We start from the raw sequence: 27,197 nt of genomic DNA on the forward strand, positions 1-27,197 counted from the left end.
GAGGCAGGGTTTAGCTAATCAACAAAAATGTTCCAGTATCTGGGAAATGGATTGCATGTCACATTCTCAGATTGAAATTTATAGGGAGAATTTCAGCACCTGACATTTCAGACCCAAGCAGCGTGCACCCAGTTAAAGTCATTTGCACAGGCTGATGTGCACGGCAGGGTCTGCCAGGAGCCATGAATATATATGGAGAGGAATTGCTATCCATGTCTTTCTTCCCATAGGTCTATTAGGAGTTGTTAAAGGTGGTGGGGAAAAGACAGAGCTTTCAGCAGGAGCTGTGATTTTAGGAGAACATCTAAATTACAGAATACCTTTATATCAGGAATTTCCCACAATTGCCAAATCTGCTGAGAAATCAAGAGGGTTGGGATTACTCTCGTGATCCTGTGCAATTTTCACGATGTACTCCACCCTGATTGCCAAGGATCCAAATAATCAGCTTCTTCTACCATCCTTTATAAATGTAGGACCCTGATTTTTTGCTACAACCTTTAAAAGAAAAGTTGGTGTTTATTTATTAGATTTATGTGCTGCCCCATCTCATCTAGAGATGGTATGGAGACAGGCATATAAGGATTCAGAACAGTTTTGTTGAGAATCAGAGACATCCCTGCGTCTTCCAAAGGTGATGGAAACACCTCCTCTTATTCAAAGGAGCATCGATTACTGCTCAGATCCAGCTGCCTGCCACCTCACAGAAGGCCTTGACCAACCACGAGACCTCACCAATCAAGAATTGGGTGGAACTGACACTGTAAATGTTGAACCTACCTTCCTCAAGTGGCAGGTTATTGATGTTTCTTCCTCCAGTTTTAAAACCACACACCACCTTCCCATCCAGGTCCCCTTAATATATACAGTATATTCCACATATAGGTTAAATAAATAAAGGGACCGCAGCCTTGCCACACTCCTTGCCAACCTGAAGCAGAGGTGGGTTCCTACCGGTTCGGACCAGTTTGGCCAAGTAGGTAGTAACTCGGCCAGATACGTGACTGAACTGGTTCTATTGGCGGTGCCATAGTTGCCGCCATCTTGTTTTTTGCTTCTGTGCATGCGCAGAAGCAATTTTTTACTTATGTGCATGCACATGTAATGCGTATCAAGCACGCAAGTCTCCGAAGTGCATCCCTGAGTGAACCAGCAGTAAAAGAAGCCGGAATACACCCCTGACCTGAAGCTGGTTTGTTTTGCCCTTTATGGCTTAGGACCTGGATATCTGACTTTTCCCCAGTCATTTCTTCCCAACCAATATGTTACTGAATGGTCCAGTTATAGAATATTATAGAATACAGAATACTCTTTATTGGCCAAGTGTGGTTGAACATACAAGGAACTTGTCTCCAGTCCATAATTTCTCAGTGAACATACAAACAACGAAGTAATATAATCATAAGTTACTATTAGGAGAAGGTAGTAAGAAAGATGAGTAGAATAATAGTAGTACAGGTCTACTACATGGGTAAATATGCGTAGACATAAGACAGTACTATAGTAATTAGGTGTTCAGCAGAGTGAAGGAGAAAAAATGTCTCTGTGTCTTCTTGTTTGGCCTGCCATGCCCTGTAGTGGCATCCCGATGGGAGGCATTGAAACAATTTATGTCCAGTATGTGAGGGCTATGGAGATATTTTCTCAGCCCTCTTTCTGGCTTGTGCACCATACAGGTCCTCTATGGAAGGCAGGCTCTTTGCAATTGGTTTTTCCCCCTGCCGTCCTAATTATCTGTTGAAGTCTGTATCTGTTCTGTTTAGTTGCTGTACCAAACCAGACAGTTGTAGAAGTACAGATGACAGATTCAATAATTCCTTTGTAGAATTGTATCAGCTCCTTGGGCAATTTGAGCTTTCTGAGCTGACACAAGAAGAGCGTTCTTTGTTGTGCCTTTTTAACGATGGTTCTAATGTTAGGTGTCCATTTTCAAATCCTGGGATACTATAGAACGCAGAAACTTGAAGGAGATGTTATCATCAATTACACCCTCTTGTAGTGTGTAGGAAGCATGCTTTCTCTGTGGCAGCTCCCACCCTCTGGAACAATATTCCCCTCACAAATAAGGATGGCATCCACTCTCCCAGAAAACTTTGAAAAAAACTGGTGTTGGTTCCAGGCCTGGGGTCGATGTTTGTTATTTGTCTAAGGCAAAGGTGGGGAACCATGGGCCTTTATGACTTGCGGACTTCAACATGGCTGGCTCAAGAATTCTGGGAGTTGAAGTCCACAAGTCATCAAAGGGCCATGGATCCTCAGCCCTGGTCTAAGATCCCCCCAAATCTCGCAACTTTTACAATAAAGAGGAAAATAGAAAAACATCAACATTTGAATAGATATTAGCAGTTTTGAATTTAGCACTAAGTCATCAATATATTTCAATCATTTTTTTGTATCACTTCCGTAAAGGTACATTATAACAACAATTGCAATAATGTTTCAAATCACTTTTGTGACCTGAGTCTTCTAGTTGTTGCATCCTCCCCCCCCCCTCTATTGGCAGAGCCTCAGCCCCTCCCTCCCTTGTCTCTTGTGTACCATCCCCCATTTCATCTAGGAGAGCATTATGTTTTTTAGTGAAAGCCTCCGCCTCCACAACTGTGTTAATTCTAATTCTGCTGCCCTCCCAGAAAATCAGCATGCCTTCTGGCAATAACCAGCTAAACCAGACCCCTTTATTATATAATTTAGAGTATTTTTAAGCATGTATATTTGGGGTGGGGGAGGGGAGATCCACAAGAAAGTAAAAAAATGGCAGTCACAATCACACATCAATACCCTTACCCAGGGGTGGGATCCTGCCGGTTTAAAAACCAGTTCAATGTTTGCATATTTCGTGTGCACAGTTTTACCAAAACTTACCTTCCACATTACTTCTTGGGGAGTAACACAGCTGTGGCACGGCAAGCTATTCTGCCACGCTAATCAGCTGAGAGGATATAGGTAAGTAAAGCAATCATCGGAGTGAACTGGTTCGCTCTCAGCTGATTGTGGGAGCTACCGGTTCGCCTGAACCAGTCTGACCCGCTGAATCCCACCCCTGCCCCTACCTTCTCTACATGTGTTGATGCAAAATGGTGGTTACAACTGCACAATCAAAGCTCTGGCCTTTTTTTTTTTTATGGTGCAGTTGTAGTCTCCATCTTGACTCTTTTGGCTCAAATCCTCTTGGGCACATCTGCAAAAATGGGAGGTTTTTAGGGGTGAAACTGCTTTCCTTAGTGTGACATTACTTTGGTCAGTTATAGAAAGTTATGGAAACCCGATTTCACAAGTTCTCCAGGCTTGCAGTCATTTTCATCAGAGTATAGTGTCATAATCATAGGAATTTAAGGCTTGAGAGTTAATGCAAAATCTCATATTTTTATTTCCTGCTCTGGACTTTAAACATTAGAACCCACAAAGAAGAAGGGTGCAAGATAAAGTTTCAAGTTCTTATCTGCTTGTCTTAAGAGAGCTTCTACCATTTCCTCAGCCTATTAATATGTTCGCAAAGCCCGTCACGTACCTCTCTCAACCAAGATTTCTCCTTAATTCATCAGGTGTCAGCTTCTACAGCAGTGGTGGGATTACCATTTTTTTACTACCGGTTCTGTGAGCATAGCTTGGTGGGCATGGTGTGACTTTGTGGGTGTAGATTTATGGGAGCGACAGGGGAAGGGTATTGCAAAATCCCCATTCCCTCCCCACCCCACTAACCTGCTTTCCAGCTCCGTTCTCCTATTCAGGGGAACAAAAGAAGATCAGCTGGGAGGCTGGGAGGCAGTGGGGGCGGGGCCAGCCTATTTACCGGTTCTCCGAACTACTCAAAATTTCTGCTGCCGGTTCTCCAGAATTTGTTAGAACTGGCTGAATACCACCTCTGTTCTACAGGTATTCTTCAATTTGCCATCACAACTGAACCCCAAAATTTATGTTGCTAAGTGAGAAATTTGTTAAGTGAGTTTTGACCCATTTTACGACCTTTCTTGCCATATTTGTTAAGTGAATCACTGCAGTTCTTAAGTTAGTAATACCCTTGTTAAGTGAATCCAGTTTCCCCATTGACTTTGCTCGTCAGAAGGTTGCGAAAGGCAATCGCATGATCCCTGGGACACTGCAACCGTCATAAACGTGAATCAGTTTTCAAACATCCCAATGCAAATCATGTGACCATGGAGATGCTGCAATGGTCATAAGTTGCTTTTGTAAATGCCATTGTAACTTTGAGCGGTCACTAAGCAAATGGTTGTAAGTCAAGAACTTCCCGTATAGCTCAGTGTTTCTCCACCTTGGCAACATTAAAGATGTGTGGACTTCAACTCCCAGAATTCTCTAGGCAGCATTCTTGGAGTTGAAGTCCACACATCTTAAAGTTGCCAGGGTTGAGAATCACTGATCTAGATTACTAGGTTTACTGTTTTAGGCACCATGCTAGCTCACAGAGCATCAGTCTTTAACTTTCTATCCCCCCGCCCAGTGGTGGCTTCCAGATCCTGTCGCAACCAGTATGCTGCGATGGGGCCGGCCATTCACTATGTGCACATGTGTTGCGCATGCAGGCGCACCTGCAATGCTCCAACTGCTCGGTAGAGCATTGCGCATGCGCCGTGCGCTGCTTGCGCAAATGGTCCAGTTGGGTCAAATACAGGTAAGGAATGCAGGCGGGCGGGTGGGCCCTCCAAAGCACCGTATCCAAACTGTGGCATACCAGGGCGTACCGTCTAGAACCCATCACTGCCCCCCCCCATGTCTGAATGGTCAGATGGGTACCATTTTCCTCTTTTTTAAGATTAAATATTGTGACACAATGAAAGGCAATTTGAATCAGTGAAATAATCTGCAGATTGAACAACTTTTATTGTTACTTAATTCCTCGGTGAGAATGATTTTATTGGGCCAAGGGTTAAAACCATGCTTGTTTGTCCCTGCAAGCTATTTTAATATTAGTGTATTTCTCAAACAGTAAGGTATGTATTTTTAAAGATGACCTTATTATATGCATGCTTTGCTTCTTAAATTGAAAGTCATTTCATTGTCCCTTTGAAATCAGTAAAAGGCAGCTGCAGTGAAGCTTTAATAGTGGACATGTTGATTTAAATTTACTTAATTAGTCAAACTGAAGACAGGTGATCAATCAGGTAAAAAAAAGATCTTTAATGAGCAGACAGCCCTAACTTTAAAACAATAGAATGATGTTGATTTAATTTTCTTCCTAAACCTTTTCCTTCATTACCCAAAACCACTTATCAGAAAGCCTCTCTGTAGGTAAAACACTCAGTCAAGTCAATTTAAATGCCCCTGTTGAGATTAGGTGAGGGTTTGGGTATCGTTACCCAATTTTGGGCAAATTACTCAAATTTGGAAAGTACTGTTTTAAAAAATAAACGCTCTAACAAAATACAATGTGGGCCAGGGGTAGGGAGCAGGAATTAGTAGTATTTGATTGGCAAGGTAAAGAAATCTGTGTATATATCAGCCTTTCCAAGCCTTTCAGATGTGGTAGGGCTGAATCTCCAAAAGTTTTAACCACTATTGCCAAGGCTTGGAAATTTGGAAGCTGCAGTCACTATAAATCTGGGAAGCCTTTGGTTAGGAAAAGTTTCCCCAATATTTCTGGGGGGAATGAGCAAAATGTATTGATTTCCAATATTTGCAAATTACCGTAATTGAGATTCTGAATGATATAACAGAGTAGAGTAAAACATCAAGATCTAAACAGATCTAAATCGGATAGTATTGTACAGTATCATTCAAAGCGTGTCTAAAATGGGACACTTTCAACAGTCTTACCAAATCCCATGAATAATGGGCTCCATGGGAAAGAGTGGTGTGGTGTCCTAGAGGTGGAGCTCTCACCTCACAATCAGAAGGCTGTGAGTTCGATCCTAGGCAGATATTTCTCTCTCTGGGCACGACGAGAATATATCTGCTGAATATAACTCCACATTGGTGACAGGAAGGGCATCCGGCCAGTAAACACTCAGCTCTGTTCAGTTGCCCAGAATCCACCCCAGCTACAGATACAGATTAACAGAGTTGGAAGGGACTTTGTAGGTCATCTAGTCCAACCCCCCACCCACCCAGGCAGGAGACCCTATATCATTTCTGACAAATGGCAGTCAAATCTTTGACAAGGGATCATGGGGGAATAAGAAGAAGAAGAAGAGGAAGAAGATGGTCCATGGGAAAGCTGTTGGAGTCAGCTGAAAGCAATTGCATTCTGGCCCACACTCCATTTGCCTCTTGAGGGGCTATGACCCAGAGTCCCTCCATAGATATTTGAGCCAAAGAAGTAAAACCAATTCTGACAACCTGACCTATCCCAGCTTTACCCTTCTAGGGCTTTATAGTCTATATAGTTAATCACTAAAACTTTGATTTAGGCCTGGGAACTTAGTGTAATGCCATGGCTTCCATACTGGTGTTATACTACAGTGTTTCCCCGAAAATAAGACAAGGTCTTATTTTCTTTTGACCCCTGAAATGAGCACTTGGCCTTATTTTCGGGAAGATCTTATTATTTTTGAAGTGCAGGAGGCAGCGAGCGTGGTCACCTCATGGCTGCTGCTGCGTTACCATATTTTCAGAAAGGACTTATTTTGGGGGGAGGACTTATTTTAGCACATGCGCTCAAGAGCCCAATTGGGCTTATTATCTGAGAGGTCTTATTTTTGGGGAAACAGGGTAACTGCTGCATTAATGTTTTTGTCCTAATAGCAGACTGGCTGTTACATTTTGTATGAGATGCAGCTTTTAAGAAACTGACATAAACTGTGTTACAGTAGTCTAGCAAAGTAATAATTAACATGCTGAAGTCATGATTTATTATATTCAGGATGTCCTGGTTAAGGTAGGGTTGTAAATGGCACACCAGCTTGCCATGACTTTCATCTGATGAGTTAAAAAAACATCATCCCCACCATCTAAAGATCTTAGGTTGTAGACAGAATGTTTGAAAGGAAAGGCATGAGTAGATTTTTGTGGGAATTAGGTTCTTAATTGGTATTTTGCACCTGTTTGTGTTTCTTAGGATTTTGTTAAAAACAAAACAGTCCATCAAATCTGAAGCCTGCTTATCATCTGCCCCAGGGGTGAAATTCAGCAGGTTCTGGAGAACCGGTAGAGGAAATTTTGAGTAGTTCAGAGAACTGGCAAATACAACCTTGTCTGGCCCCAGAGTAGAGTGGGAATGGAGACTTTGCAGTATCCTTCCCCTGGAGTGGGGAAGGAATGGAGATTTTGCAGTATCCTTCCCCTGGAGTGGGGAGGGAATGGGGATTTTGCAGTATCCTTTCCCTACCATGCCCATCAAGCCATGCCCACAGAACAGGTTATTTAAAAAATTGAATTTCATCACTGATCTGCCCACAGAAACATCTGATCCAGCTTTCTCAATCTGGTGCCTTCCAGAAGGGTTGGAATGTGGGATTCTACTGATTTGGGCGAACCGGTAGCTCCGACGATCAGCTGGGAGGAAACAGGTTCGCTCCAATGATCACCTGGCCCCGCCCGGCCCTGTGCTATACTAACCTATATTCCCTTTTCTGAAGCCCAGCTGATAGGCGTGGCACAGTGGATTGCCGCACCTGAGTTGTTTTGCACTGTGGCTGCAGTAGAAAGTTAATTTTTGCTCACGGTGCATTTGTTTGGTGAACTGGTTGTTACACTGGTTGAATCCCACCACTGGTTGGAAGACATATCCGATCACTCTGATGATCCGGAATGGAGCTATAATTGAAGATTTCTGCAGGGTTCCTGCTGCAGTAAGACTGATTAAGTCTTTGGGGGGACAAGGTGCATTTCCATACAGTGACACTGAGAAAATGGTTCTGGTGTCTTGGGTTTAGAGTTAGATTCACCAAGTCTCCGCAACAAATAAGCAAGGCCCCCTGGAGTTATTAACTCATTAGCAGAATAGCTTTCCCTGGCTCATGGTGGGGTTGCAGAGAAGGCTAGATCACACATTTCAGAAGGCTCTTCTCATCTCCAATTAATCTTCCTTGCTACAGAAACCCCGCATTTTTTAAAAAAGACATGCTTCTTTATTCCTCTGCCAGAACTCAGAATACAGCAAGAAAGCAGATAAATGCTCCCTTGTACAAGGCTCGATTCTAGATTTCCTTGTGTTCTGACCCAGCCTTGGCAGAAACAAGAAACAGACTCCTTGTCCTGAAAAACCCCTCTTTGTTTATCTCCTGTGAATTAATCGCATTCCCACACCGTCCAGGCAATAGTCCTTCAAAGAGTTAACTGCAGTAACAGACCTTATCAGTTCTTTGCAATAATTGCCGGACCATAAGCTCCAGTGGTGAGTTGCAGCTGGTACGGGCATACCGGAGCCTGCCCGGATCATCTGGTACCATTCTGTTTCAGTGCTCCCACCCACCCGCCTGCCCGCACTCCTTACCTGTCCTTTAAAGCCTTCGGCATGTCCACACATGTATATGGCATGTACAGTGCTGCGCAACACTCCGCCAGGCAGCTGGAGTGTCGCGGAGGCTTGCAGAGGCATTGCTGGAAAGTAAAGATGTACCCAAGGATATCATTGAGGGGACGAAGGCTGTGTGCGATCCTGAAATCACAGGTTTTCCCTCATGGATCTAACAAGGTGATTAACGGTTCTAATCTGTGTTTTACCCTCTCACAACTAATCTAAATTCAATCCTACTCCTCCCCAGTAAGTTTTTTGTGTGCCTTCAAGTAAGTGTTGACTCACTTGGTGGCTGCCTGAACTAACACTTAGCAATAGCAATTAGGCTTATATACCGCTTCACAGTGCTTTACAGCCCTTTCTAAGTGGTTTACAGAATCAGCCTCTTGCTCCCAACAATCTGGTTCCTCATTTTACCAACTTCAGAAGGATGGAAGGCTGAGTCAACCTTGAGCCTGGTGAGATTTGATCTGCCAAACTGCAGGCAGCCGGTGATCAGCAGAAGTAGCCTGCAGTACTGCACTCTAACCTCTGTGCCACCGTGGTTCTTGAACTAGCCCCTGTAGGTTTCTTTGGCAAGGTTTTTTGGAAATGGTTTGCCATTATCACCCAGATGGCTTCATGCCTCAAGTGGGACTCCTGGTTTTTAACTGGATGTTTTAACCACTACACCAAACTGGCTTCTTACTGTGTAGGAAATTAATCTCACATTTGCTGGGTGGACAGAGTTCTTAGAGTTGGAGGCATGTATAGTGCAGGGGTCAGCAACCTGCGGCTCTGGAGCCACATGCGGCTCTTTCATCCCTCTGCTGTGGCTCCCTGTTGCTGGTCAGCTCCACAATTGATAGGGCTTTCTGAGACTCTATGGTGGGGGAAACTGACTTCTGGTCAGCAAAGGAAAAAGGACACCACCCTAGAAGGAGACTATGATGGGGGAACCGGACTTCCGATTGGCTCCACAATTGAATGGGGGGCTTCCGATTAGGACCTTTGTGGCTCTTTGAGTGTTTAAGGTTGTTGACCCCTGGTATAGTGTATTAAGCCCCTTTCTGAGTTTTCCCTAACAGGCTGACTGTCTCTCACACACACATACTGTAAACAGGGTTAAAGCTAACGAAGCTTAGCATGTAATTGAGCTGGTTAAATGCATGGTGTGAATGGATTCTGCATTCACATAATCCAGGATTAATATTATTGTACTGTAGACCACCCAGAGTTCCTCTTTGAGGGAGATGAGCAGTCTAGAAACACGAAATAATAAATATGGTAAATAAATAAATATTCTCTGAATCATATTTAGAAGTAGGACATCAACATTCTTTCTCAATTTACATCAATGTGCTCCAGGGCAGATCAAAGGATTGAAAGTGTAGCTTTTTAAGCTGTTCAGATGAAGCTCATACAATGCAGGAATATCATATGTTGGAGAGCTTTTTTGCTATTCTTTTGCTGTTGCTCTTGACATGCTGGACAGCTCCTTTGCCAAATAAGATTGATTCACGTGGCAACGGAGGCAGAAACATGAAGGCATTTAAGGGCAGGTTTTATGTATATCTATGCAGGAGCATCATCCAATGTAAATTTTATTATTTTATTTTCGGGATTGAGATGGCTGTCCATCTCACACAATGATTCTAGATCAGGGGTCTACAACCTTGGCAACTTTAAGACTTGTGGACTTCAATTCCCAGAATTCCTCAGCCAGCAAAGCTGATCATTGCTGATTCCAAATCCCTTTCTGTTCGTTATAATTCCTTATTATTATAAACAGCCCAGAGTCACTTAGGTGAGATAGGTGATGCAGAAATATGGTAAATAAAAATAATAAATGATGAAACTGGTATCACATCATGCCTCTGATTATAACCTATGAATTAGAAAGCTCCCTGAGTGAATTTCAATCAAAACTCATAAAAAGCAGCATTAAGGAAGCCATGGCAGATTCAAGGACAGTTATTTTTTTGGGTAGGGTTCTTGCCTTTGCATGACTTATAGAAATAAAAGGGGGAATTGTTGCATCTGGCTTTCCAGGAATCATCCTTATGAGGCTGATGGCAGGGACAGCTTGATTTGGGAGAAATTGCTGCTTTTTGTAAAGACTAGCCACTATTTCTGCCTGGTTGCCTAGCCATTCTCCTGGCTAACTCATATATGTAGTTCATATATTCAAGAAATAATTAAAAGTTACAGATCAAGTCTCTGGTAGGCATTAAGATTTCTGCACAAGAATGCGACTCTGATAAAACAATACTGCAGAATTTAAAAAAAAAACCTCCTAGCTCAATATCTTCGCTTTCTGATGACTTGCTCCTTCACTGCATTGTGATACTTTTTGAGGCTCTTATTTCTTCACTTATTCTCTAAAGCACTTGAGGGCAAGACAAGAGGTAGTGGATGGAAGATTATCAAAGAGAGATCCAACCTAGAATTAAGGAGACATTTCCTGTCAGTGAGAACAATTAATCAGTGGAAAAGTTTGCCTCTAGAATTTGTGGGTGCTCCGTCACTGGAGGTTTTTAGGGGAAAAAAATTGGACAGGCATTTGTCTGAAATGGCGTAGGGTCTCCTGCTTGAGCAGGGGGTCCAATTAGAAGACCTCCAAGGTCCCTTCCAACTCTGTTATTCTAAGATCTCCCTAATTGGTGTTTTCCCTTTGGAAACCAAGTACTGTATTTTTTGGAGTCACAGTGTCACTCCATTCATTCATTCATTCATTCATTCATTCATTCATTCATATTCCAATGTCCTTTCTTTTGCCCTACACTCCTCTCTTCCTGAATCCTTGTTCTTGTCCATTGCAAGGTGATTGACTTAACTGGCCAATTAGCTTCTTTTGTTCTGCGGAAGCAAAGAAAAGGAAGCATCTTGTCTTCCACGAGCTGAGTCGGAAGCAAAGAATAGGAATTGGGGAGCATCATGTATGCAGGCGAGGCAAGCCATTACGACTCCCACCGTAAAAAAAGCTCGTGAAACATCCAAGCAAAATTCCCAGAAGGATTCTCAAACGCCTGGGCTTCCAAATCAGAATCCCAGTCACCATTTCTGACTGCTAAGGAGAATGTTGATAAAGCTGAGGGACGAGAGGCAGCCTTCCCACTTTAATTTCCTTCTGCTCAGCCTTTGTTTTCCTTGCTCAAGATTCTTTAATTAACACCAGGCCTCGGCTTGAAGCAGATTAGAGCACATTTGCGCATGGTTCTACTCTGTACAGAACATTCTGAATCTTGTCACCGCTGCTACAGATGCGAAATAACCGCTCGCCACAGCTCCAGGACTACTGAATGAGAAAAATCCTTCCTTTGAATCTCAGCTTTTGAAATCTTCTCACCTCCATTCTTTTGCTCAAAGAAAAAGCAAACTAACTGCAAATATGTGATAACATAGAACACACGATCTCAGTATGGCTTCCCTGGGTTTCTTTTTAAGCAGCCAGATATTTGTGTGATATTAGAAACTGTATGACGATGAGCCCATAATGGGAAAGGGTCCCATTCTTCCTTTGTTCCCATTGAAATATCAACCAGCAGGAAAGTTGTGATATCTAATGGGTTGCAGAGGAAAACAAAAATGGAAGAAGGAAATCCTTGAGTCCTGTACCAAGTGCATTAGGCAAGCACTTCTTAGCGTCAGTGCAGCTCTGCTCTTGGCAAAGAAGGAATTGCAGACAAAGATCCGAAGTGGTGAATGACAACAAGCTGAATAAAAATAAATTAAGCTTGGATTCCAATCTCACAATTTCTGCTCTGTTGTGCGAAGAAACCAAGACAACCTAAAACTTGCAGAGCCCTATTAGGCTAGGAATTAATAGAAATTAAACGAATGAAGATAACATTAAGCTATTCATGGTTATGCTCACTTTGCTTCTTCAGACGAGGTAAGAAATTCTAGGGTCACGGAACTTCTCCAGCTTTCATTCTCTTTTCAAAAATGTCACTGAAGGCTGCTTGGGATTTTGGATGGTTTGGGTTTATTTGCAATCATACAAGTTAAATATATGTGGAAGCAGGGAGTAAATATTTTAGCACATACAGGTAGCCTGTCAGATCTGGAAGCCATCTTTTAAATTTGGCGCCTTCAGGCCTGCCCCGTTTTCTACTGTGGGAAAATGGGACAGGGGATTATATAGAGTGTGGGTGAACTATAGCCATAACAGCATTCTTTCTCAGAAAGTCAAGGTCATCTGGCCCTGCAGCTCGATGGTGTGACTGGGAGGCATCTCCAGTTTTGGATGGTGCCTGATTGGACCATGTGATGGACATGTGGGTGCTGGGCAGGGACTTGAACTTTCTTTTGGGTGAGGAAAACCTAGAAACATTTAGATTCAGTTTTTCCCACATGCCCAATATGACATCTCTAATAAATTGGAACTTTGAGGAAGCTCAAGCTTTGGAATCTTCTTTCGTTGGGGCTGTTACTTGGAACCCTGACATAGTCCTTGACTTACGATCACAGTTGGGACCAGAATCTCCATTGCCAAGCAAGGAGCTTGTTAAGTGAATCTTACAATCACACACACACACACACACACACACACACACACACACAGAGTTAAACAAATTGCTGTAGTTGTTAAATGAATCCAGCTTCCCCCATTGACTTTGATGGCTGGAAGCCAGCTAATGAGGTTGCAACTGGCAATCACATGGTCCTGGGATGCTACAACTGTCATAAATACATGCCTGTTGCCAAGTCTCCAAATTTGGATCACATGACTGGTGATCCTGTGCTGGTCTTAAGTGTGAGGATCAGTTGTGAGTCACTTTTTTCAAGTGCCCTTGCCGCTTGGAGTGGTCTTTAAATGAATGGTTGTAAGTCAAGGACTTGATATTGGTAGCCAGTGCCTACCAAATGAATACTAATTTTGAAAAAGCAAAAGAGCACACCGTGTAAATATTCTCCACCCCTCAAAAAAATTTTTTTTGCTTGAATCTGCTGATTCTCTTATCTTTCTTTTCCTCACACACATAATTCTAGCATGGGTTGAGAAGACCTGGCAACTTTCTGACAGAGCCTTTGATTCTCAGCATGGTCCTTTGCTAAAAGCAATTGGCTAAGAACGCAGTTTCCAACATGGCATATCACCAAAGGACTGTTTGTTGCCCTACTCCAATCCCTTACAAAAATGCATCTCTACTAAGCCACCCACTTCTCCCTTGTAGCCATGTGGTAAGTGTCATTGTACTGAGCTCCATCTTCACACATTGATGGTTAGTGCTTCTCACAGTGTAAAGGTCTGTGAGAATGTCCTTAAGAGGCAGGAGAGAAAGAGGAGCAGATTAAGCAAAGAACACATAACAGGCAGCTGAGCCTACACCGCCCCGAGTCCCTTTTGGGAGAGGGGGCGGTCTATAAGCGCTAAGAAATAAATAAATAAATAAATACAGAAAAAGAAAATGGGGGCATGGCCAAGTCTTAAAAGGGATCCTTCCTAGTTTCTTGGAGTATAAGGTTGTGGGGGGAGGTGTACTTTTAGACTTGAAAATTGGTGTTACCTTATTTGGGGTGGCATCAGAAGTGGTATTTAGCAGGTTCTGACCAGTTCTGGAGAACCGGTAGCAGATATGAGCCAGCAGTGTGCAGCAGCTGCCAAAAAAGCCAACACAGTTCTAGGCTGCATCAACAGAGGGATAGAATCAAGATCACGTGAAGTGTTAATACCGCTTTATAATGCCTTGGTAAGGCCACACTTGGAATACTGCATTCAGTTCTGGTCACCACGATGTAGAAAAGATGTGGAGACTCTGGAGAGAGTGCAGAGAAGAGCAACAAAGATGATTAGGGGACTGGAGGCTAAAACGTATGAAGAACGGTTGCAGGAACTGGGTATGTCTAGTTTAGTGAAAAGAAGGACTAGGGGAGACATGATAGCAGTCTTCCAATATCTCAGGGGTTGCCACAAAGAAGAGGGAGTCAAACTATTCTCCAAGGCACCTGAGGGTAGGACAAGAAGCAATGGGTGGAAACTAATCAAGGAGAGAAGCAACTTAGAACTGAGGAGAAACTTCCTGACAGTTAGAACAATTAATCAGTGGAACAGCTTGCCTCCAGAAGTTGTGAATGCCCCAACATTGGAAGTCTTTAAGAAGATGTTGGATAGCTATTTGTCTGAAACGGTATAGGGTTTCCTGCCTAGGCAGTGGGTTGGACTAGAAGACCTCCAAGGTCCCTTCCAACTCTACTATTGTATTGTATTGTATTGTATTATTGTATTGTATAAATTTTGAGTAGTTCGTATTGAAGATTGGGCTGACAGAGAGGTGTTGGACTCATTGAGGTACTTTTCACAACTTTATTGGAACAAGAACAGCAGTAGACAGCAAGGTAACAACTTCAGCACCTTGCTCTGCTTGACAGCTATTTGTATGGGAGCTGTCAAGCAGAGTGACCAATAGGAACATTGCAGAAAGCCCGCTTCCAGCCAGGTGTGTCTTAACAAATAGTCATGAGCCTTTGATTGCCGGGCTGTCAGTTGTAAGTCGAGGACTTGTGGCCGGTCATAAGTCTAGGCCTTAATACCGGCCGCAAGTCGAGGACTTTACCGTTTGGAGAACCAGTAAATACCACCTCTGACTGGCTCCGCCCCCATCTATTCTCTGCCTCCCGAGTCGTAGCTGATTGGGAGGAAATGGAGATTTTACAGTATCCTTCCTCTGCCAAGCCCATCAAGCCTAGCCAACAGAACCAGTAGTAAAAAAAATTGAATCCCACCACTGGGTGGCATGGTGGATCAGTGATCCAGCCAAAAAGACACAAGGCTTTTTGGCTGGAAAGTCAGCAGCCCAGGTTTAAATTCTGAGTGCCACGTAATGAGGTGAGTTCGCATCCTTGCCCCAGCTCCTGCCAACCAAGCAGTTCAAATGTATACCAATGTGAATAGATAAATTGGTACCACTTTGGTAGGAAGGTAACAGTGCTTAATGATATCATGCTGGCCACATGACTACAGAAATGTCTTTGGTCAGTGCTGGCTCGATGGCCTTGAAATGGAGCTGAGCACCTCCCCTTATAGTTGGCAACGACTAGTGAAGTAAAAACTGCAGGGACTCATTTACCTCTTTTTACCTTGCAATAAAGGTAGGGTTGGGGGATGTGGTGGCTCAGTGGCTAAGACGCTGAGCTTGCCAATCAGAAAAGTCGGCAGTTCAGCAGTTCAAATCCCTAGCGTCACGTAACGGAGTGAGCTCCCATTACTTGTCCCAGCTTCTGCCAACCTAGCTGTTTGAAAGCATGTAAAAATGCAAGTAGAAAAATACGGACCACCTTTGGTGGGAAGGGAACAGCGTTCCGTGCACTTTCGCCATTTAGTCATGCCGGCCAAATGACCACGGAGATGTCTTCGGACAACGCTGGCTCTTTGTCTTTGAAACGGAGATGAGCACCGCCCCCTAGAGTCGGGAACAACTAGCACATACAGTATGTGCAAGGGGAACCTTTACCTTTAAAGGTAAGGTTATTACTTATGGTTAAAGCTTCTTGTCTAGACTACCTCTAAGGGGCAGAGGCACAGCTGGTCAGTAGGGAGGAGCAAAACAAGGCACCTATATCCCAGCCTTCCTTCCTAGTTCACTCCAGTTCATTTTTGTGATAAGGATTAACAACCAGCCACGATGTGAAAAGAGTGGCGAAGTGTACTTCCATACAAATAGGAAGGACTGGAGGATAGCATGATAGATTTTCACCACCTGATATTTGAGGGGGGGGGGAGAAAGTTCCTTGAAAGGGAGGTTGAATTTTCTTCAGAGTGGCAACCTCAGAACCCCCACGGCATCATGATGAAATGGAAAGGCTTCATAATGGAGTGGGGAACATCACTGGGGAACCGTAGCCCTGCCAACCTTTACACTGGGCAATGCATGCAATTCACATTACAGAGGGGCATGGCTTTTCATGCCTGATCATACCCACCAGTGAAGCTGGTGATTCTTGCTGTGGGTATCCTGGGAACCTACTCCCCTACCTGGAGAAAGAACCATCGTCTTTCCCAATGGGGCATCGCGGTTGGGTTAGAGATATAGCTTCCAGGTCTTGTACCCTCCACTGACCTTCAGATGGCTTAGAAATTGTGAGAATAGCAGTTCATCAATCTCTCCTGAAGCCATCAATGCACGGCTTAAACCTGTTTAAAACAACGTTGTTTAAATTAATTCACAGCACTGCGCGCCTCATAATATTGCAGATACTTTCTCAGTGGTTCTTGGGTGCCATCCTCCTCCCTTCCTCAGCTGTTGCTGATTTTTATTAAGCTGAAAATAAACTTCTTGACTGGATGAGATAAGAGAAGGTAGGAGCGGGCATAAATTAATTTTTAAAAGTAGATCTGTCTTTTTATCTGTCTTCTTTGTCATACAAAAGCTTCTGCAACTGTTCAAGTCGACAATAGCTGAATTCTGGCAATCAGATTTTGACAAAATGCAATATATAGCAATCGACATTGCCTGTTTTTGGTGACTGATACGTAGCAGTTTTGAAGATGCGAGTTTCTGTTTGATGACTTGCAATAACACTGAGTAATTCTAATCAGTAAAATCTCGCTTGGTTCGCTTCCCTCCACTCAGTATTATTCTCCACAATGAAATCAAATTCTGATTCTGAAATTCAGACTACTCTGATTTATCTCATGCAATTTATGCCAGTTTCTTTTGTTGGCTGCGGTTTCTCAGTGTCAGTATCAGGATTAGAGCGCTATGCTTTCACTTTAAAGTGACTAAATGCAGCTTTCCTTAAACTGGTGACTTTCATATGTTACATTTGCAATTCCATCATCTCCTAGCCAGCATAGAGATTAAAGGGTAACATACTGGAGGATATTAAAGTGAGAAAAGCAGTGTTAAATGGCTTAAGAGCAAAATAACACACAAATCATTCGGATATCACCCTCTCCAAGGGTTGAATGTGGCACTGGGAACCCTTTTTTTGAATCTCCATACTGGTAAATGTATGAGACTCCATAGGCCATTTCCATCGTGGCCTTCAAAATATGGCAAGCAGATCTTTTGTTTAAGTAGATTCAATCACTTAATGTTAGAATAATAACTGATTCTCAGATGTTATATTTTATACTCTCACGTACATTTGAACATGTTTTAATGTATTGATTGTTGTGAATAATGAATAATTATTAGTGAAGCATATTTTATCCCTATAACAGGATATTTATTCCTAGGAAATGCATCCTAGGGCAGGGGTGTCCAAACTTGGGAACTTTAAGACTTGTGGACTTCAACTCCCAGAATTCCCCAGTCAGCCTGGCTGGGAAATTCTGGGAGTTGAAGTCCACAAGTCTTAAAGTTCCCAAGTTTGGACACCCCTGTCCTAGGGCATTATATCCCAACCATGGTAGCTTTAAGATACATGGACTTCAGCTCATCATTATTATTGCTTGTCTTGTGCCCCTTAAAAGCATTTTGGCAGTGTGAATTCAACAGTCAGGTTAGTTAAAAGTTGTTGCTGAATCTACATACTATGCTTGGGTTATTTGTGGCTTAGCATGTTATGCAAAACTAACTTGTTCAAGATTCAATGTATTTTTCATATTTGGAAATGAAATCAGTCATCAGTAATTCATCAATTAAGTGTGTTGAGTGAACACAAGCAGGGTGTGATCCCAGTGAAATTATCTGCCGATGTTAATTTTAATCGTAAGAAGTGAGAGGATTCCTCCCCCACCTCCAGAATGAAAAAATAAACATGTGTTTTTCCTCTCTCCTTAGTTTTCAGCCTGTACCACCAAAAGACCACCCAGTTCACATGTCTGTCTATAATAACGGCACCAAGATGCCTTCACCACAGGAGGCATCCAATGGCTTCCCCCAGCCCAGTGCCTCAGGCACTTGGCACAAGCCAGAAGAGGAAGTGCGACTGGTAGAATCTGGCTTGGTGAAGAAGGCACACCGAGAAATCCTGGACCATGAGAGGAAACGGCGGGTGGAGCTGAAGTGCATGGAGCTGCAGGAGATGATGGAAGAGCAAGGGTAAGTGGGGGTTGAGTGAAGGGTCCATGGTGCTCCCTGAGCTTGGTTGTTTCCTTGCAGACATTTCATTACCCAAACTAGATAATATCATCAGTGCTATTGGTTGAGTGAGTACTTATTTGATCTAGTACCCAACTTCACACAACAGCTACCCCAATGTTTCTGAGAGATCCATCCTGTCAGGCTTCTAATGACAAACCAAAATCAGAAAACAGATTCAAGAACTTCTAATACATACATACATACATACATACATACATACATACATACATACATACATACATACACACACACACACACACACACACATGCATACATACATTGAAAGAGAAGTAATGGAGCTATTGTGAATAGGCGTGGTGGTGCAGTGGTTAGAATTCAGTTTTGCAAGTTAATTCTGCAGACTGACAGCAGTTTGATTCTCACCGGCTCAAGGTTGATTCAGTCATCCATCCTTCAGAGGTGGATAAAATAAGGACTTAGATTGTTGGGGGCAATAGGATGACTCTGTAAACTGAGGGCTGTAAAACACTGTGAAGCAGTATGTAAGTGCTATTGAAATTAATATTGTGAAAGAATTCCAATAATTGCTGGGTATTAAATGGAAGCCCTATTTATAGTGAAATTAAGGATCAAATTCCCATGCCGCCTTCTGCTCATGTGATGCAATGGTTTCCATCTACTGCTTGATTTGGTAATAGTTCCACTTTGTTTCTGTTTGTCTGCTTGTGGCCCTTCTAGAAATGACTGTTATGCACCCCCACACACCTACATGCCCCCACACTATCATATATCCACACACAGTACACCCATAGGAAAATAGCATCATGGTCAACACCACCTCTCTGCCATGCTGGGGAACTGTCTCTAGAAGAGTTTGACCAACTGAATTCCTTTTGGATGTTCTATCTTGTTCCCCTCCCTTTTTGCTTCTGCATCTGCCATACACACACAATTTATACACCACATTAAAGCATAATGTAATAGTAACAGCTACTCGGTAGCAGTCATCATGCTGAAAGATGGGCAGCAAACAAATTTAATACATTAAAAAACTCCTTTTTATGACCATGTTATTCCTTTATTCAGGGTAGAATTGGGGTAATTGGATGGAGCTGAGCATTTACTGACCAGATGCCCTTCATGATGCCACGTGGAGTTCACAGCAGATATTTTTTTCTTTGCATCCTAGGAAAGAAACATCTATCGCTACCTAGGATTAAACTCTCAACCTTCCAAGTGGAAGGCAAGCATCTTCATCACTAGATCACCCTGTCGCTCTAATAAATATCAAATATTTTTAATGTGTATTGAATAGGCCACCTTTGACACAGCAATCATAGTTAAGGCCATACCAAAGAAATCATTCTTTTAGCAGGTTACATGAAACCAGCCATAGTTTTTTCAGAGAATATTTTAATAAACAATAAAGATAGCCCTACAAAAACCCTAAAGTTTAAAGAACTGTAAAACGAAGATGCATGCCCAGATATATAGATATTGTAATAGTTAATAGCAAATAAGATATTGTTTTATTTTAAAAAATATTTTCATCTAAGGTCACTATTGCAAATGCACACACAGACACATCTAATCCATCCTTGTAAAAAAGAGTACCTCTTTGCTTAGGTGTTGGTTTTCCACACACTGAGACCTCACCTTTCCCCCTCCCCTACAAGAGAGTAATAAAAAAATGCAGTTCTTCCCATCACATGAAATCTCAAATATTATGATTTACCTGCTAGTCTACCACAGACTTGCATAATCTCCCCAAATTGTAGGGAAAAGGTATGCTCTGATTACTGGCTAATCCGCTATTCAGGTTAAATCAACCTGAACATGAATCTCTGTATAATTCAGATTTGCTGCAGGGCATCATCCGCTTGAGTGACGGGTTTCCTGCATCTCTGAGAAGAAAAACCAGTTAGGGGAAGAGTGGTGTTTTGCTCTTAATGTTGGAAAGAGAGATCCCCAGGCAGTGCTTCCTCCCATTTCAACCCTGCTTCACTTTTCTGTTTTGTTTTGTTTTTACTACTGGTGCACCAAGGGATTGATGCATCACAGGGAGCAGGGGAGCAAAAGGCCATTGGGAAGGTATGACATGAGTTTTTCTGTCCTCCTAAAAGGAAGCAGCTGCTTCTAACTCAGCCAGCTGGTTTGTGACTCAGATTTACCGGTAACTAGCAGCAGCAACTGTCTTAAGAAGTCAAGCTTGTCAGATTCACTTCCTTGTCATTGGCGCCCAGGAGAAGGCCCGTCTTCCATTGCTCTCAGTAGAAAGACAGCATTATAAGAAAAAAAGAAAATGCATACCCCAAATGACATATATTTGATTAGAGGCTCCTAACTAATCAACTAATTGACTAGGATTTTTAAACAGATTAGTGATACATTCAGAAAGTCATTAGCCTAGCAGAATAGATCCTTTATATTTGAATATGGCATTATCACTGCCAATATCTCTCCAGCGTTCTCCCGTTTAAGTTAATTGCTTGGTGAACAATGCAAAATGCAAATTTCATCACGGTCCAAGTGGCAATAATGTATATATCTGCCAGCATCTTTATTCTTCGTTTCTTCATTCTTCATTCTATGAAACAATATATTAAAAGAATATGAAAAAAAAAACAGAGTATGTTGCCGAAAACTAAAAGCACTGATAGTAACTGAAGGAAAAGCTTGGATAAGCAACATTGTGCTTCTTAGGCAAAGCTATGCATAAAAACACATGGATTTTCTCTAAATACAATTTGTAAAATAATTGGTATAAATAATGTTAGTACATACCATAGCAGAGTTGGAAGGGACCTTGGAGGTCTTCTAGTCCAACCCCCTGCCTAGGCAGGAAACCCTATACCGTTTCAGACAAATGGCTATCCAACATCTTCTTAAAGACTTCCAGTGTTGGGGCATTCACAACTTCTGGAGGCAAGCTGTTCCACTGATTAATTGTTCTAACTGTCAGGAAGTTTCTCCTCAGTTCTAAGTTCTAAGTTTTAATGATGCTTAAATGTTTCCTGCATGTTTTTAAGACTCCAAGAAGCCTATAGATAGGATGTTCATTTGCAGAAACTCCAGGTTTCAGTGCATCCTATGTCAATATTTTTTTCCTGATGTTTTTTTTGACCACCAATATAATCGGGCAGTAAATAGGTAAATGGGGAAAATCCAAAATACAGGTAGCCTTACAAGAATTCGTTCACTGACCGTTCAAAGCTACAGCTGCGCTGTCACTTTTGACCATTTTTTCAGACTTATGACCATTGCAGCATCCCCATGGTCCCATCATCAAAGTTCAGATGCTTGGCAACTGATTCATATTTATGAAGGTTGCAGTGTCCCAGAGTCGTGTGATCCCATTTTGTGATCTTCTGACAAACAGCCAATGGGGAAGCAGATTAACAACCATGTTACTAACTTAACAACTACAGTGATTCATTTAGCAGGGACGTGCGGTCAGGGGAGGCAGGGGAGGCAGAGCCGCACCGCTCTCATCATGAAAATTTTTTAAAAAAGGGAAAAGGGAAAAGGCGCTGAGGAGCCTTCTGCACACGTGGTCGGGAATGGGAGCGCTCCGTGGTCCACTTCATGTTGACTCAGGAGTCAGGAAGGAGGGGAATGGGACCACGTGTGCAGGAGGCTCCTCTAGCCTCAGCCTCCCTCCTGCGCACGTCCCATTCCCCGCCTTCCTAAGTCAACATGAAGGGGACCGCGGAGGGTGAGCCGTGATCCCGCGGAGCGTGAGCCGTGGTCCCGCAGAGCACGCTCCGTGGTCCCCTTCATGTTGACTTAGGAAGGCGGGGAATGGGACGTGCACAGGAGGGAGGAGGGAGGGATCACGGAGGAGGGATCGCACAGCGTGAGCCACGGTCCTGCGAAGCACGCTCCGCGGTCCCCTTCATGTTGACTCAGGAGTCAGGAAGGAGGGGAATTCCCCTCCTTCCTGACTCCTGAGTCAACATGAAGGGGATCGCGGAGCATGAGCCGCTGTCCCACGGCCCACGCTGCGTGATCCCTCCTCCGTGATCCCTCTAGCCTCCCTCCTGCGCACGTCCCATTCCCCGCCTCCCTAAGTCAGCGCGCTCCGCGGTCCCCTTCATGTTGACTTAGGAAGGCGGGGAATGGGACATGCGCAGGAGGGAGACTGACGTGGTCCCATTCCCCTCCTTCCTGAGTCAACATGAAGGGGACCGCGGCTCACGCTGATGACGTCACCAGCCCCACCAGCCGTAAAGCTCACCGCACGTCACTGTCATTTAATAAGGCCACACTTGGAATACTGCATCCAGTTATCGGTCGCCAAAATATATAAAAAAAAAGATTTGGAGACTCTAGAAAGAGTGCAGAGAAAAGCAACAAAGATGATTAGAGGAGTGGAGGCCAAAACATATGAAGAACAGTTGCAGGAACTGGATATGTCTAGTTTAATGAAAAGAAGGACTAGGGGAGACATGATAGCAGTGTTCCAATATCTCAGGGGTTGCCACAAAGAAGAGGGAGTCAAGCTATTCTCCAAGGCACCTGAGGGTAGAACAAGAAGCAATGGGTGGAAACTAATCAAGGAGAGAAGCAACTTAGAACTGAGGAGAAATTTCCTGACACTTAAAACAATTAATGAGTAGAACAACTTGCCTCCAGAAGTTGTGAATGCCCCAACACTGGAAGTCTTTAAGAAGATGTTGGATAGCCATCTGTCTGAAGTGGTGTAGGGTTTCCTGCTTAAGCAGGGGGTTGAACTAGAGGATCTCCAAGGTCCCTTCCAACTCTTTTATTCTATATAATTATAGGTTTGTTACCTATAATTATTCAGTATATATAATTGCATGAGTTTGGGCACAATTATGCAAGTTGGGCACCTCTATACTTCTTATGAATAAACCAACAAATGAATGCAGGGAAGGCAAAGAGAACCAAGGAATACAGGGGAGAAGGTTATAGGTTATCATTTCCAAGCCCCTTATAAGATGATTGCTTATGGGGGCTTTCTTTTTTATTTCCCCCATCTCCTTTTCTAGTTTCTTTTGAGAACAACATAAAAGGATTCTGACATTTTGTGTTAACTGCTTTCTATTCATCCTAATTCCATACATGGCTGTCTGCAGGGGGATGAGAAAAGTGTACACGACAGCCATAGCTATGCTTTCAAAGCCCCATGATTTTATGGGCATGGCATTATGCGACTTCACTCACACGGCTGTGCCCATCATCTAACTTTCTTTTACACCCCTTGAAACACCTCTGATAATTCCATAATTCCTTCTCCCCAATGCTCTGGATGACATTCCATACGTTATTTATTTAGTGGCATCTCTACAATGTCCCCTGGGTAGAAATGGTGATGCAAATATTCACCTAGCAAAAGTGAAGGATGCTCCTTGCATCTGTTTGTCTGAAACGCTGCAGGGTTTTTTGCCTAGATATATCCCTACAGTGTAGATCATTGTCCTACACATCTCTCACAAACAGTCAGCATGCAAGAAAATCTTTTCTTCTGTATACTTTTGCAAAACAAAAAAGCCCTACCTCTGTGTGTCTGTCTGATATACCATTATGCTATTGATTCGAAGATGGTCCTTGATTTATGACCCTAAATGAGCCCCCAATGATGGTTTTAAATCATGGCAGTCATTTAGCTAGTTATCATATGAGACCGTGCCCAATTTTATAACCTTTTTTGCAGCAGTTCTTAAGTGAGCACTGTGGTCAAGCAATATTAGGCCAGCCCATTGTTCACTATGGGTTTCTTTTGGGTTTTTTTGCTGGTAACTGGAAATAAAGCTGGTTTTCAGCAAAAATGTTGTAAATTGCGGTCACGTGAAAACAAAAACAAAAATGCTGCTTTTCAGCAAAATCACAAATTGCAGGATGCTGGAAACAGCCATGAATACAATCTAATTGTTGAGCACCCAAAATACAGTGATGTGACTGCAAGGAGTGCCTGACCATCGGAACTTCAAATCAGGTTGTAAGTAGCTTTATTGGGATCTGTTGTAACTTCCAATGGTCCAGTGGTGGGTTCCAGATCCCGTTCCAACTGATACGGTTGGAACTGGCCCGGCGGTGTCCACATGGACTCAGCTGCTCAGTGGAGCGGAGTGCAGGCACTGTATGCGCCATGCGTGAAAGCGCAGAAGACTTAAAAGACCGGTAAGGAGCTCGGGCGGGCGGGCGGGCACTCCAGAGCACTGGAACGGAACGGTATCCAGTGCTCCGGGCTGGCTCTGTTACGCCCGTACCGGGGCGTACCGCCTGCAACCCACCACTGCAATGGTCTCTAAGCCAGTGTTTCCCAACCTTGGCGACTTTAAGTCCTGTGGACTTCAACTCCCAGAATTCCCCAGCCAGCATAGCTGGCTGGGGGATTCTGGGAGTTGAAGTCCACAGGACTTAAAGTCGCCAAGGTTGGGAAACACTGCTCTAAGCAACCCATTTTAAGTTGAGGACTACCTGTAATTCAGGGGTGGGATTATACCGGTTCGGCCCGGTTCGGGCCTACTGGTAGCTCCGAAGATTTGCTTAGAGTGAACCGGTTCGCTCCGACCTTCAGGTAGGCCCGCCCGCGCCTGGGTTATCCTTACCTATATTTCCTTGTTTTTTAGCCCCGCTGATTAGCATGGACTCTGCCACGCCTCAGCTGTTTTCCTGTGAACTGTGCGCACACACTCAGCGAACCGGTTGTTAAACCGGTAGGATGCCACTCCTGCTGTAATTGTGTCAGAAATGTAAAGTTACAGCTGTTTATGTATCTCCTATAAACTCATGGGGGGGGGGGGGGAATGGCCTATTTTCAACAGGACGTACTGCAAGTCATAATCAGAGCAATTCGGAATGAATCAGCTATCACCCCAAAGCACTAAAGAAGGAACTCTGAAGGACTTTCCTGATGAATATGCTTGCATCCAAGAATAAGGCATAGTTTCTTTAATTGGTAATGCTCTGTGTCTCCTTCCTGCGGAGAGTCACAGATTCTCTTCCTTGTTTATAATACAAAGCTGTCCTCTTCCAGGTTTTTTTTCCCCTCGATCAGCTCCATCTGCAAATAAATAAATAAAACATAAAGGGGCTAATAAGAAGAGTGGCCATCTGTTGCCTCCCATATGCCACAATCTTTTGACATCCTGTCACCAAGTACATTGTTGGTATGAATAATGCGCAATGGCAAATATTTACCTCGTTCAGCTGGATCTTTCACCATCCAGTGGGTAACTCTTGGTTATTTTTAATCTTTCAGGCCTGACTCTTTATAGAGCTCCAACTGAGGCTGGATTAGTCACTGTGTTTACTAAGCACAAGCTACCAGTGTATATTTGGGGCTGATTGCAATGGGGAAGGCAGCAGAGCTCCACCTAATGCTGGATTAATCACAATAGTACAGCCTTATTAGATTGACTATAGATTTCAGGCTGATGTGAGTTTTCTTTGCCTAAAAAAAAGCCTCTTTTGCTTTTTTAAAAATTCAGATCCTATGGCTAAAAGTCAAGGAAGGGAGTTTTAATGAGGGATGGTAGAGCTGGTAGCTTTGTTAATTGGAACTCTTAGTCATTTGAAAAATAACCATCTGATCACCAAAATCATTTTATTTCAGTGATCAGATGGATCCTCCCCCCCTCCCCAGAATTATTAGCAGACAGGAAGTTTTTCATTCTTGTTCATCTCTGATTGTAAAGAAGTCATTCTGAAAGCGTTTTGCAATGAAAATGGAAGCATGGATTGGCCAATGTAAAAAGTTCTGGGTTCTGAACCTTTTCTGCCTAACTCTCTGGAGAACCAAGCTCTCCTAAATAGTAGCAAAGTTCTCCTAGGTTGATCTAAGGCTGGTATCAGCAGGGCAGTGGTGGGTTCCGGATTCTGTTCCAACCGGTACGGTTGAAACAGCCCCGGAGTCACCCACATGCACGCGTGCATCATAGCATCAAATGACACTTCTGTGATGCTCCAGCTGCTCAGCGGAGCGTTGTGCAGGTGCCGTATGCGCCATGGACATGTGCATAAGCGCCAAAAGCTTAAAGCACAGGTAAGGAGCGTGAGCGAGCGGGTGGGCCCTCCAGAGCACCATACCGGAACAGTACCCGGTGCTCCGGGCAGCATCAGGTATGCCCATACCGGGGTGTACCGCCTGCAACCCACCACTACAGCAGGGGAAAGATAATGGATTGGATTCTATTCAGGAAGAGGCCCATCACACAAGAAAGTAGATGTTAGTCCACTGTAGCCAATTGCTATTTGTGTCAGATTATTGTGGTCTCCCCCCAAAAGGAGAAATGAGTGTAGGTCACTCATGAGAACTGCCACATCTTTTTGAGACCTCATGAGAGGTACGTCACAATTTCATAAAAGGTCAGTGTTCTTATATCAAAATTCAAACTATTTTATCACATTTGTATAGCTGCCCATCTCACGTAGTGACTCTGTGTGTGCTGTATATAATAAAGTAAAAGAAAAATTAAATTTAAAAAAATAATAATTTGGGCAGTTTTGAGGAGGACATTAGGATGAAGACCAGGATTGAAAACATTGCTAATCTCAACAGCAAATAACAATGGCGAGGGAGGAATCCTACTCAATTCCAAATCAGCTCTTTAGTTCCTGAGGGGAAAAAAGTTAATTGTTTTCTGGCTAACCTCTCCTGCCACACAGGGCTGGCACGTTGGCATCACTCTCTTTCATATTGCTTCTCGACAGTGGGAAAATGTGTCCCCATGTTCAGCACTTATAATATTTATATTATAACCTCCATAGGCAAAGGGGTAAGACTGTTGCCATAGTTATGGCATTCTTCAAGGAAACGGACTTGGCATTTTGCCTAGCAACAG

General features: G+C 43.3%; 1 protein-coding gene across 1 annotated transcript in view; it reads left to right on the plus strand.

The window, feature by feature from the left end:
- The window catches only part of SRRM3 (serine/arginine repetitive matrix 3), a 219,489-nt gene that overhangs the window by 119,274 nt on the left and 73,018 nt on the right, over window positions 1-27,197 (plus strand). The window contains exon 3 of the mRNA XM_081944796.1: window positions 18,124-18,384. Within this exon, the coding sequence (XP_081800922.1) occupies window positions 18,161-18,384 (224 nt within the window). The 5' untranslated portion in view covers window positions 18,124-18,160. The remainder of the gene's footprint in view (window positions 1-18,123; window positions 18,385-27,197) is intronic.

Source organism: Natrix helvetica (genome assembly GCF_964273705.1).
Source record: "Natrix helvetica genome assembly, chromosome: 2".
NCBI classification, from domain to species: Eukaryota; Metazoa; Chordata; class Lepidosauria; order Squamata; family Natricidae; genus Natrix; species Natrix helvetica.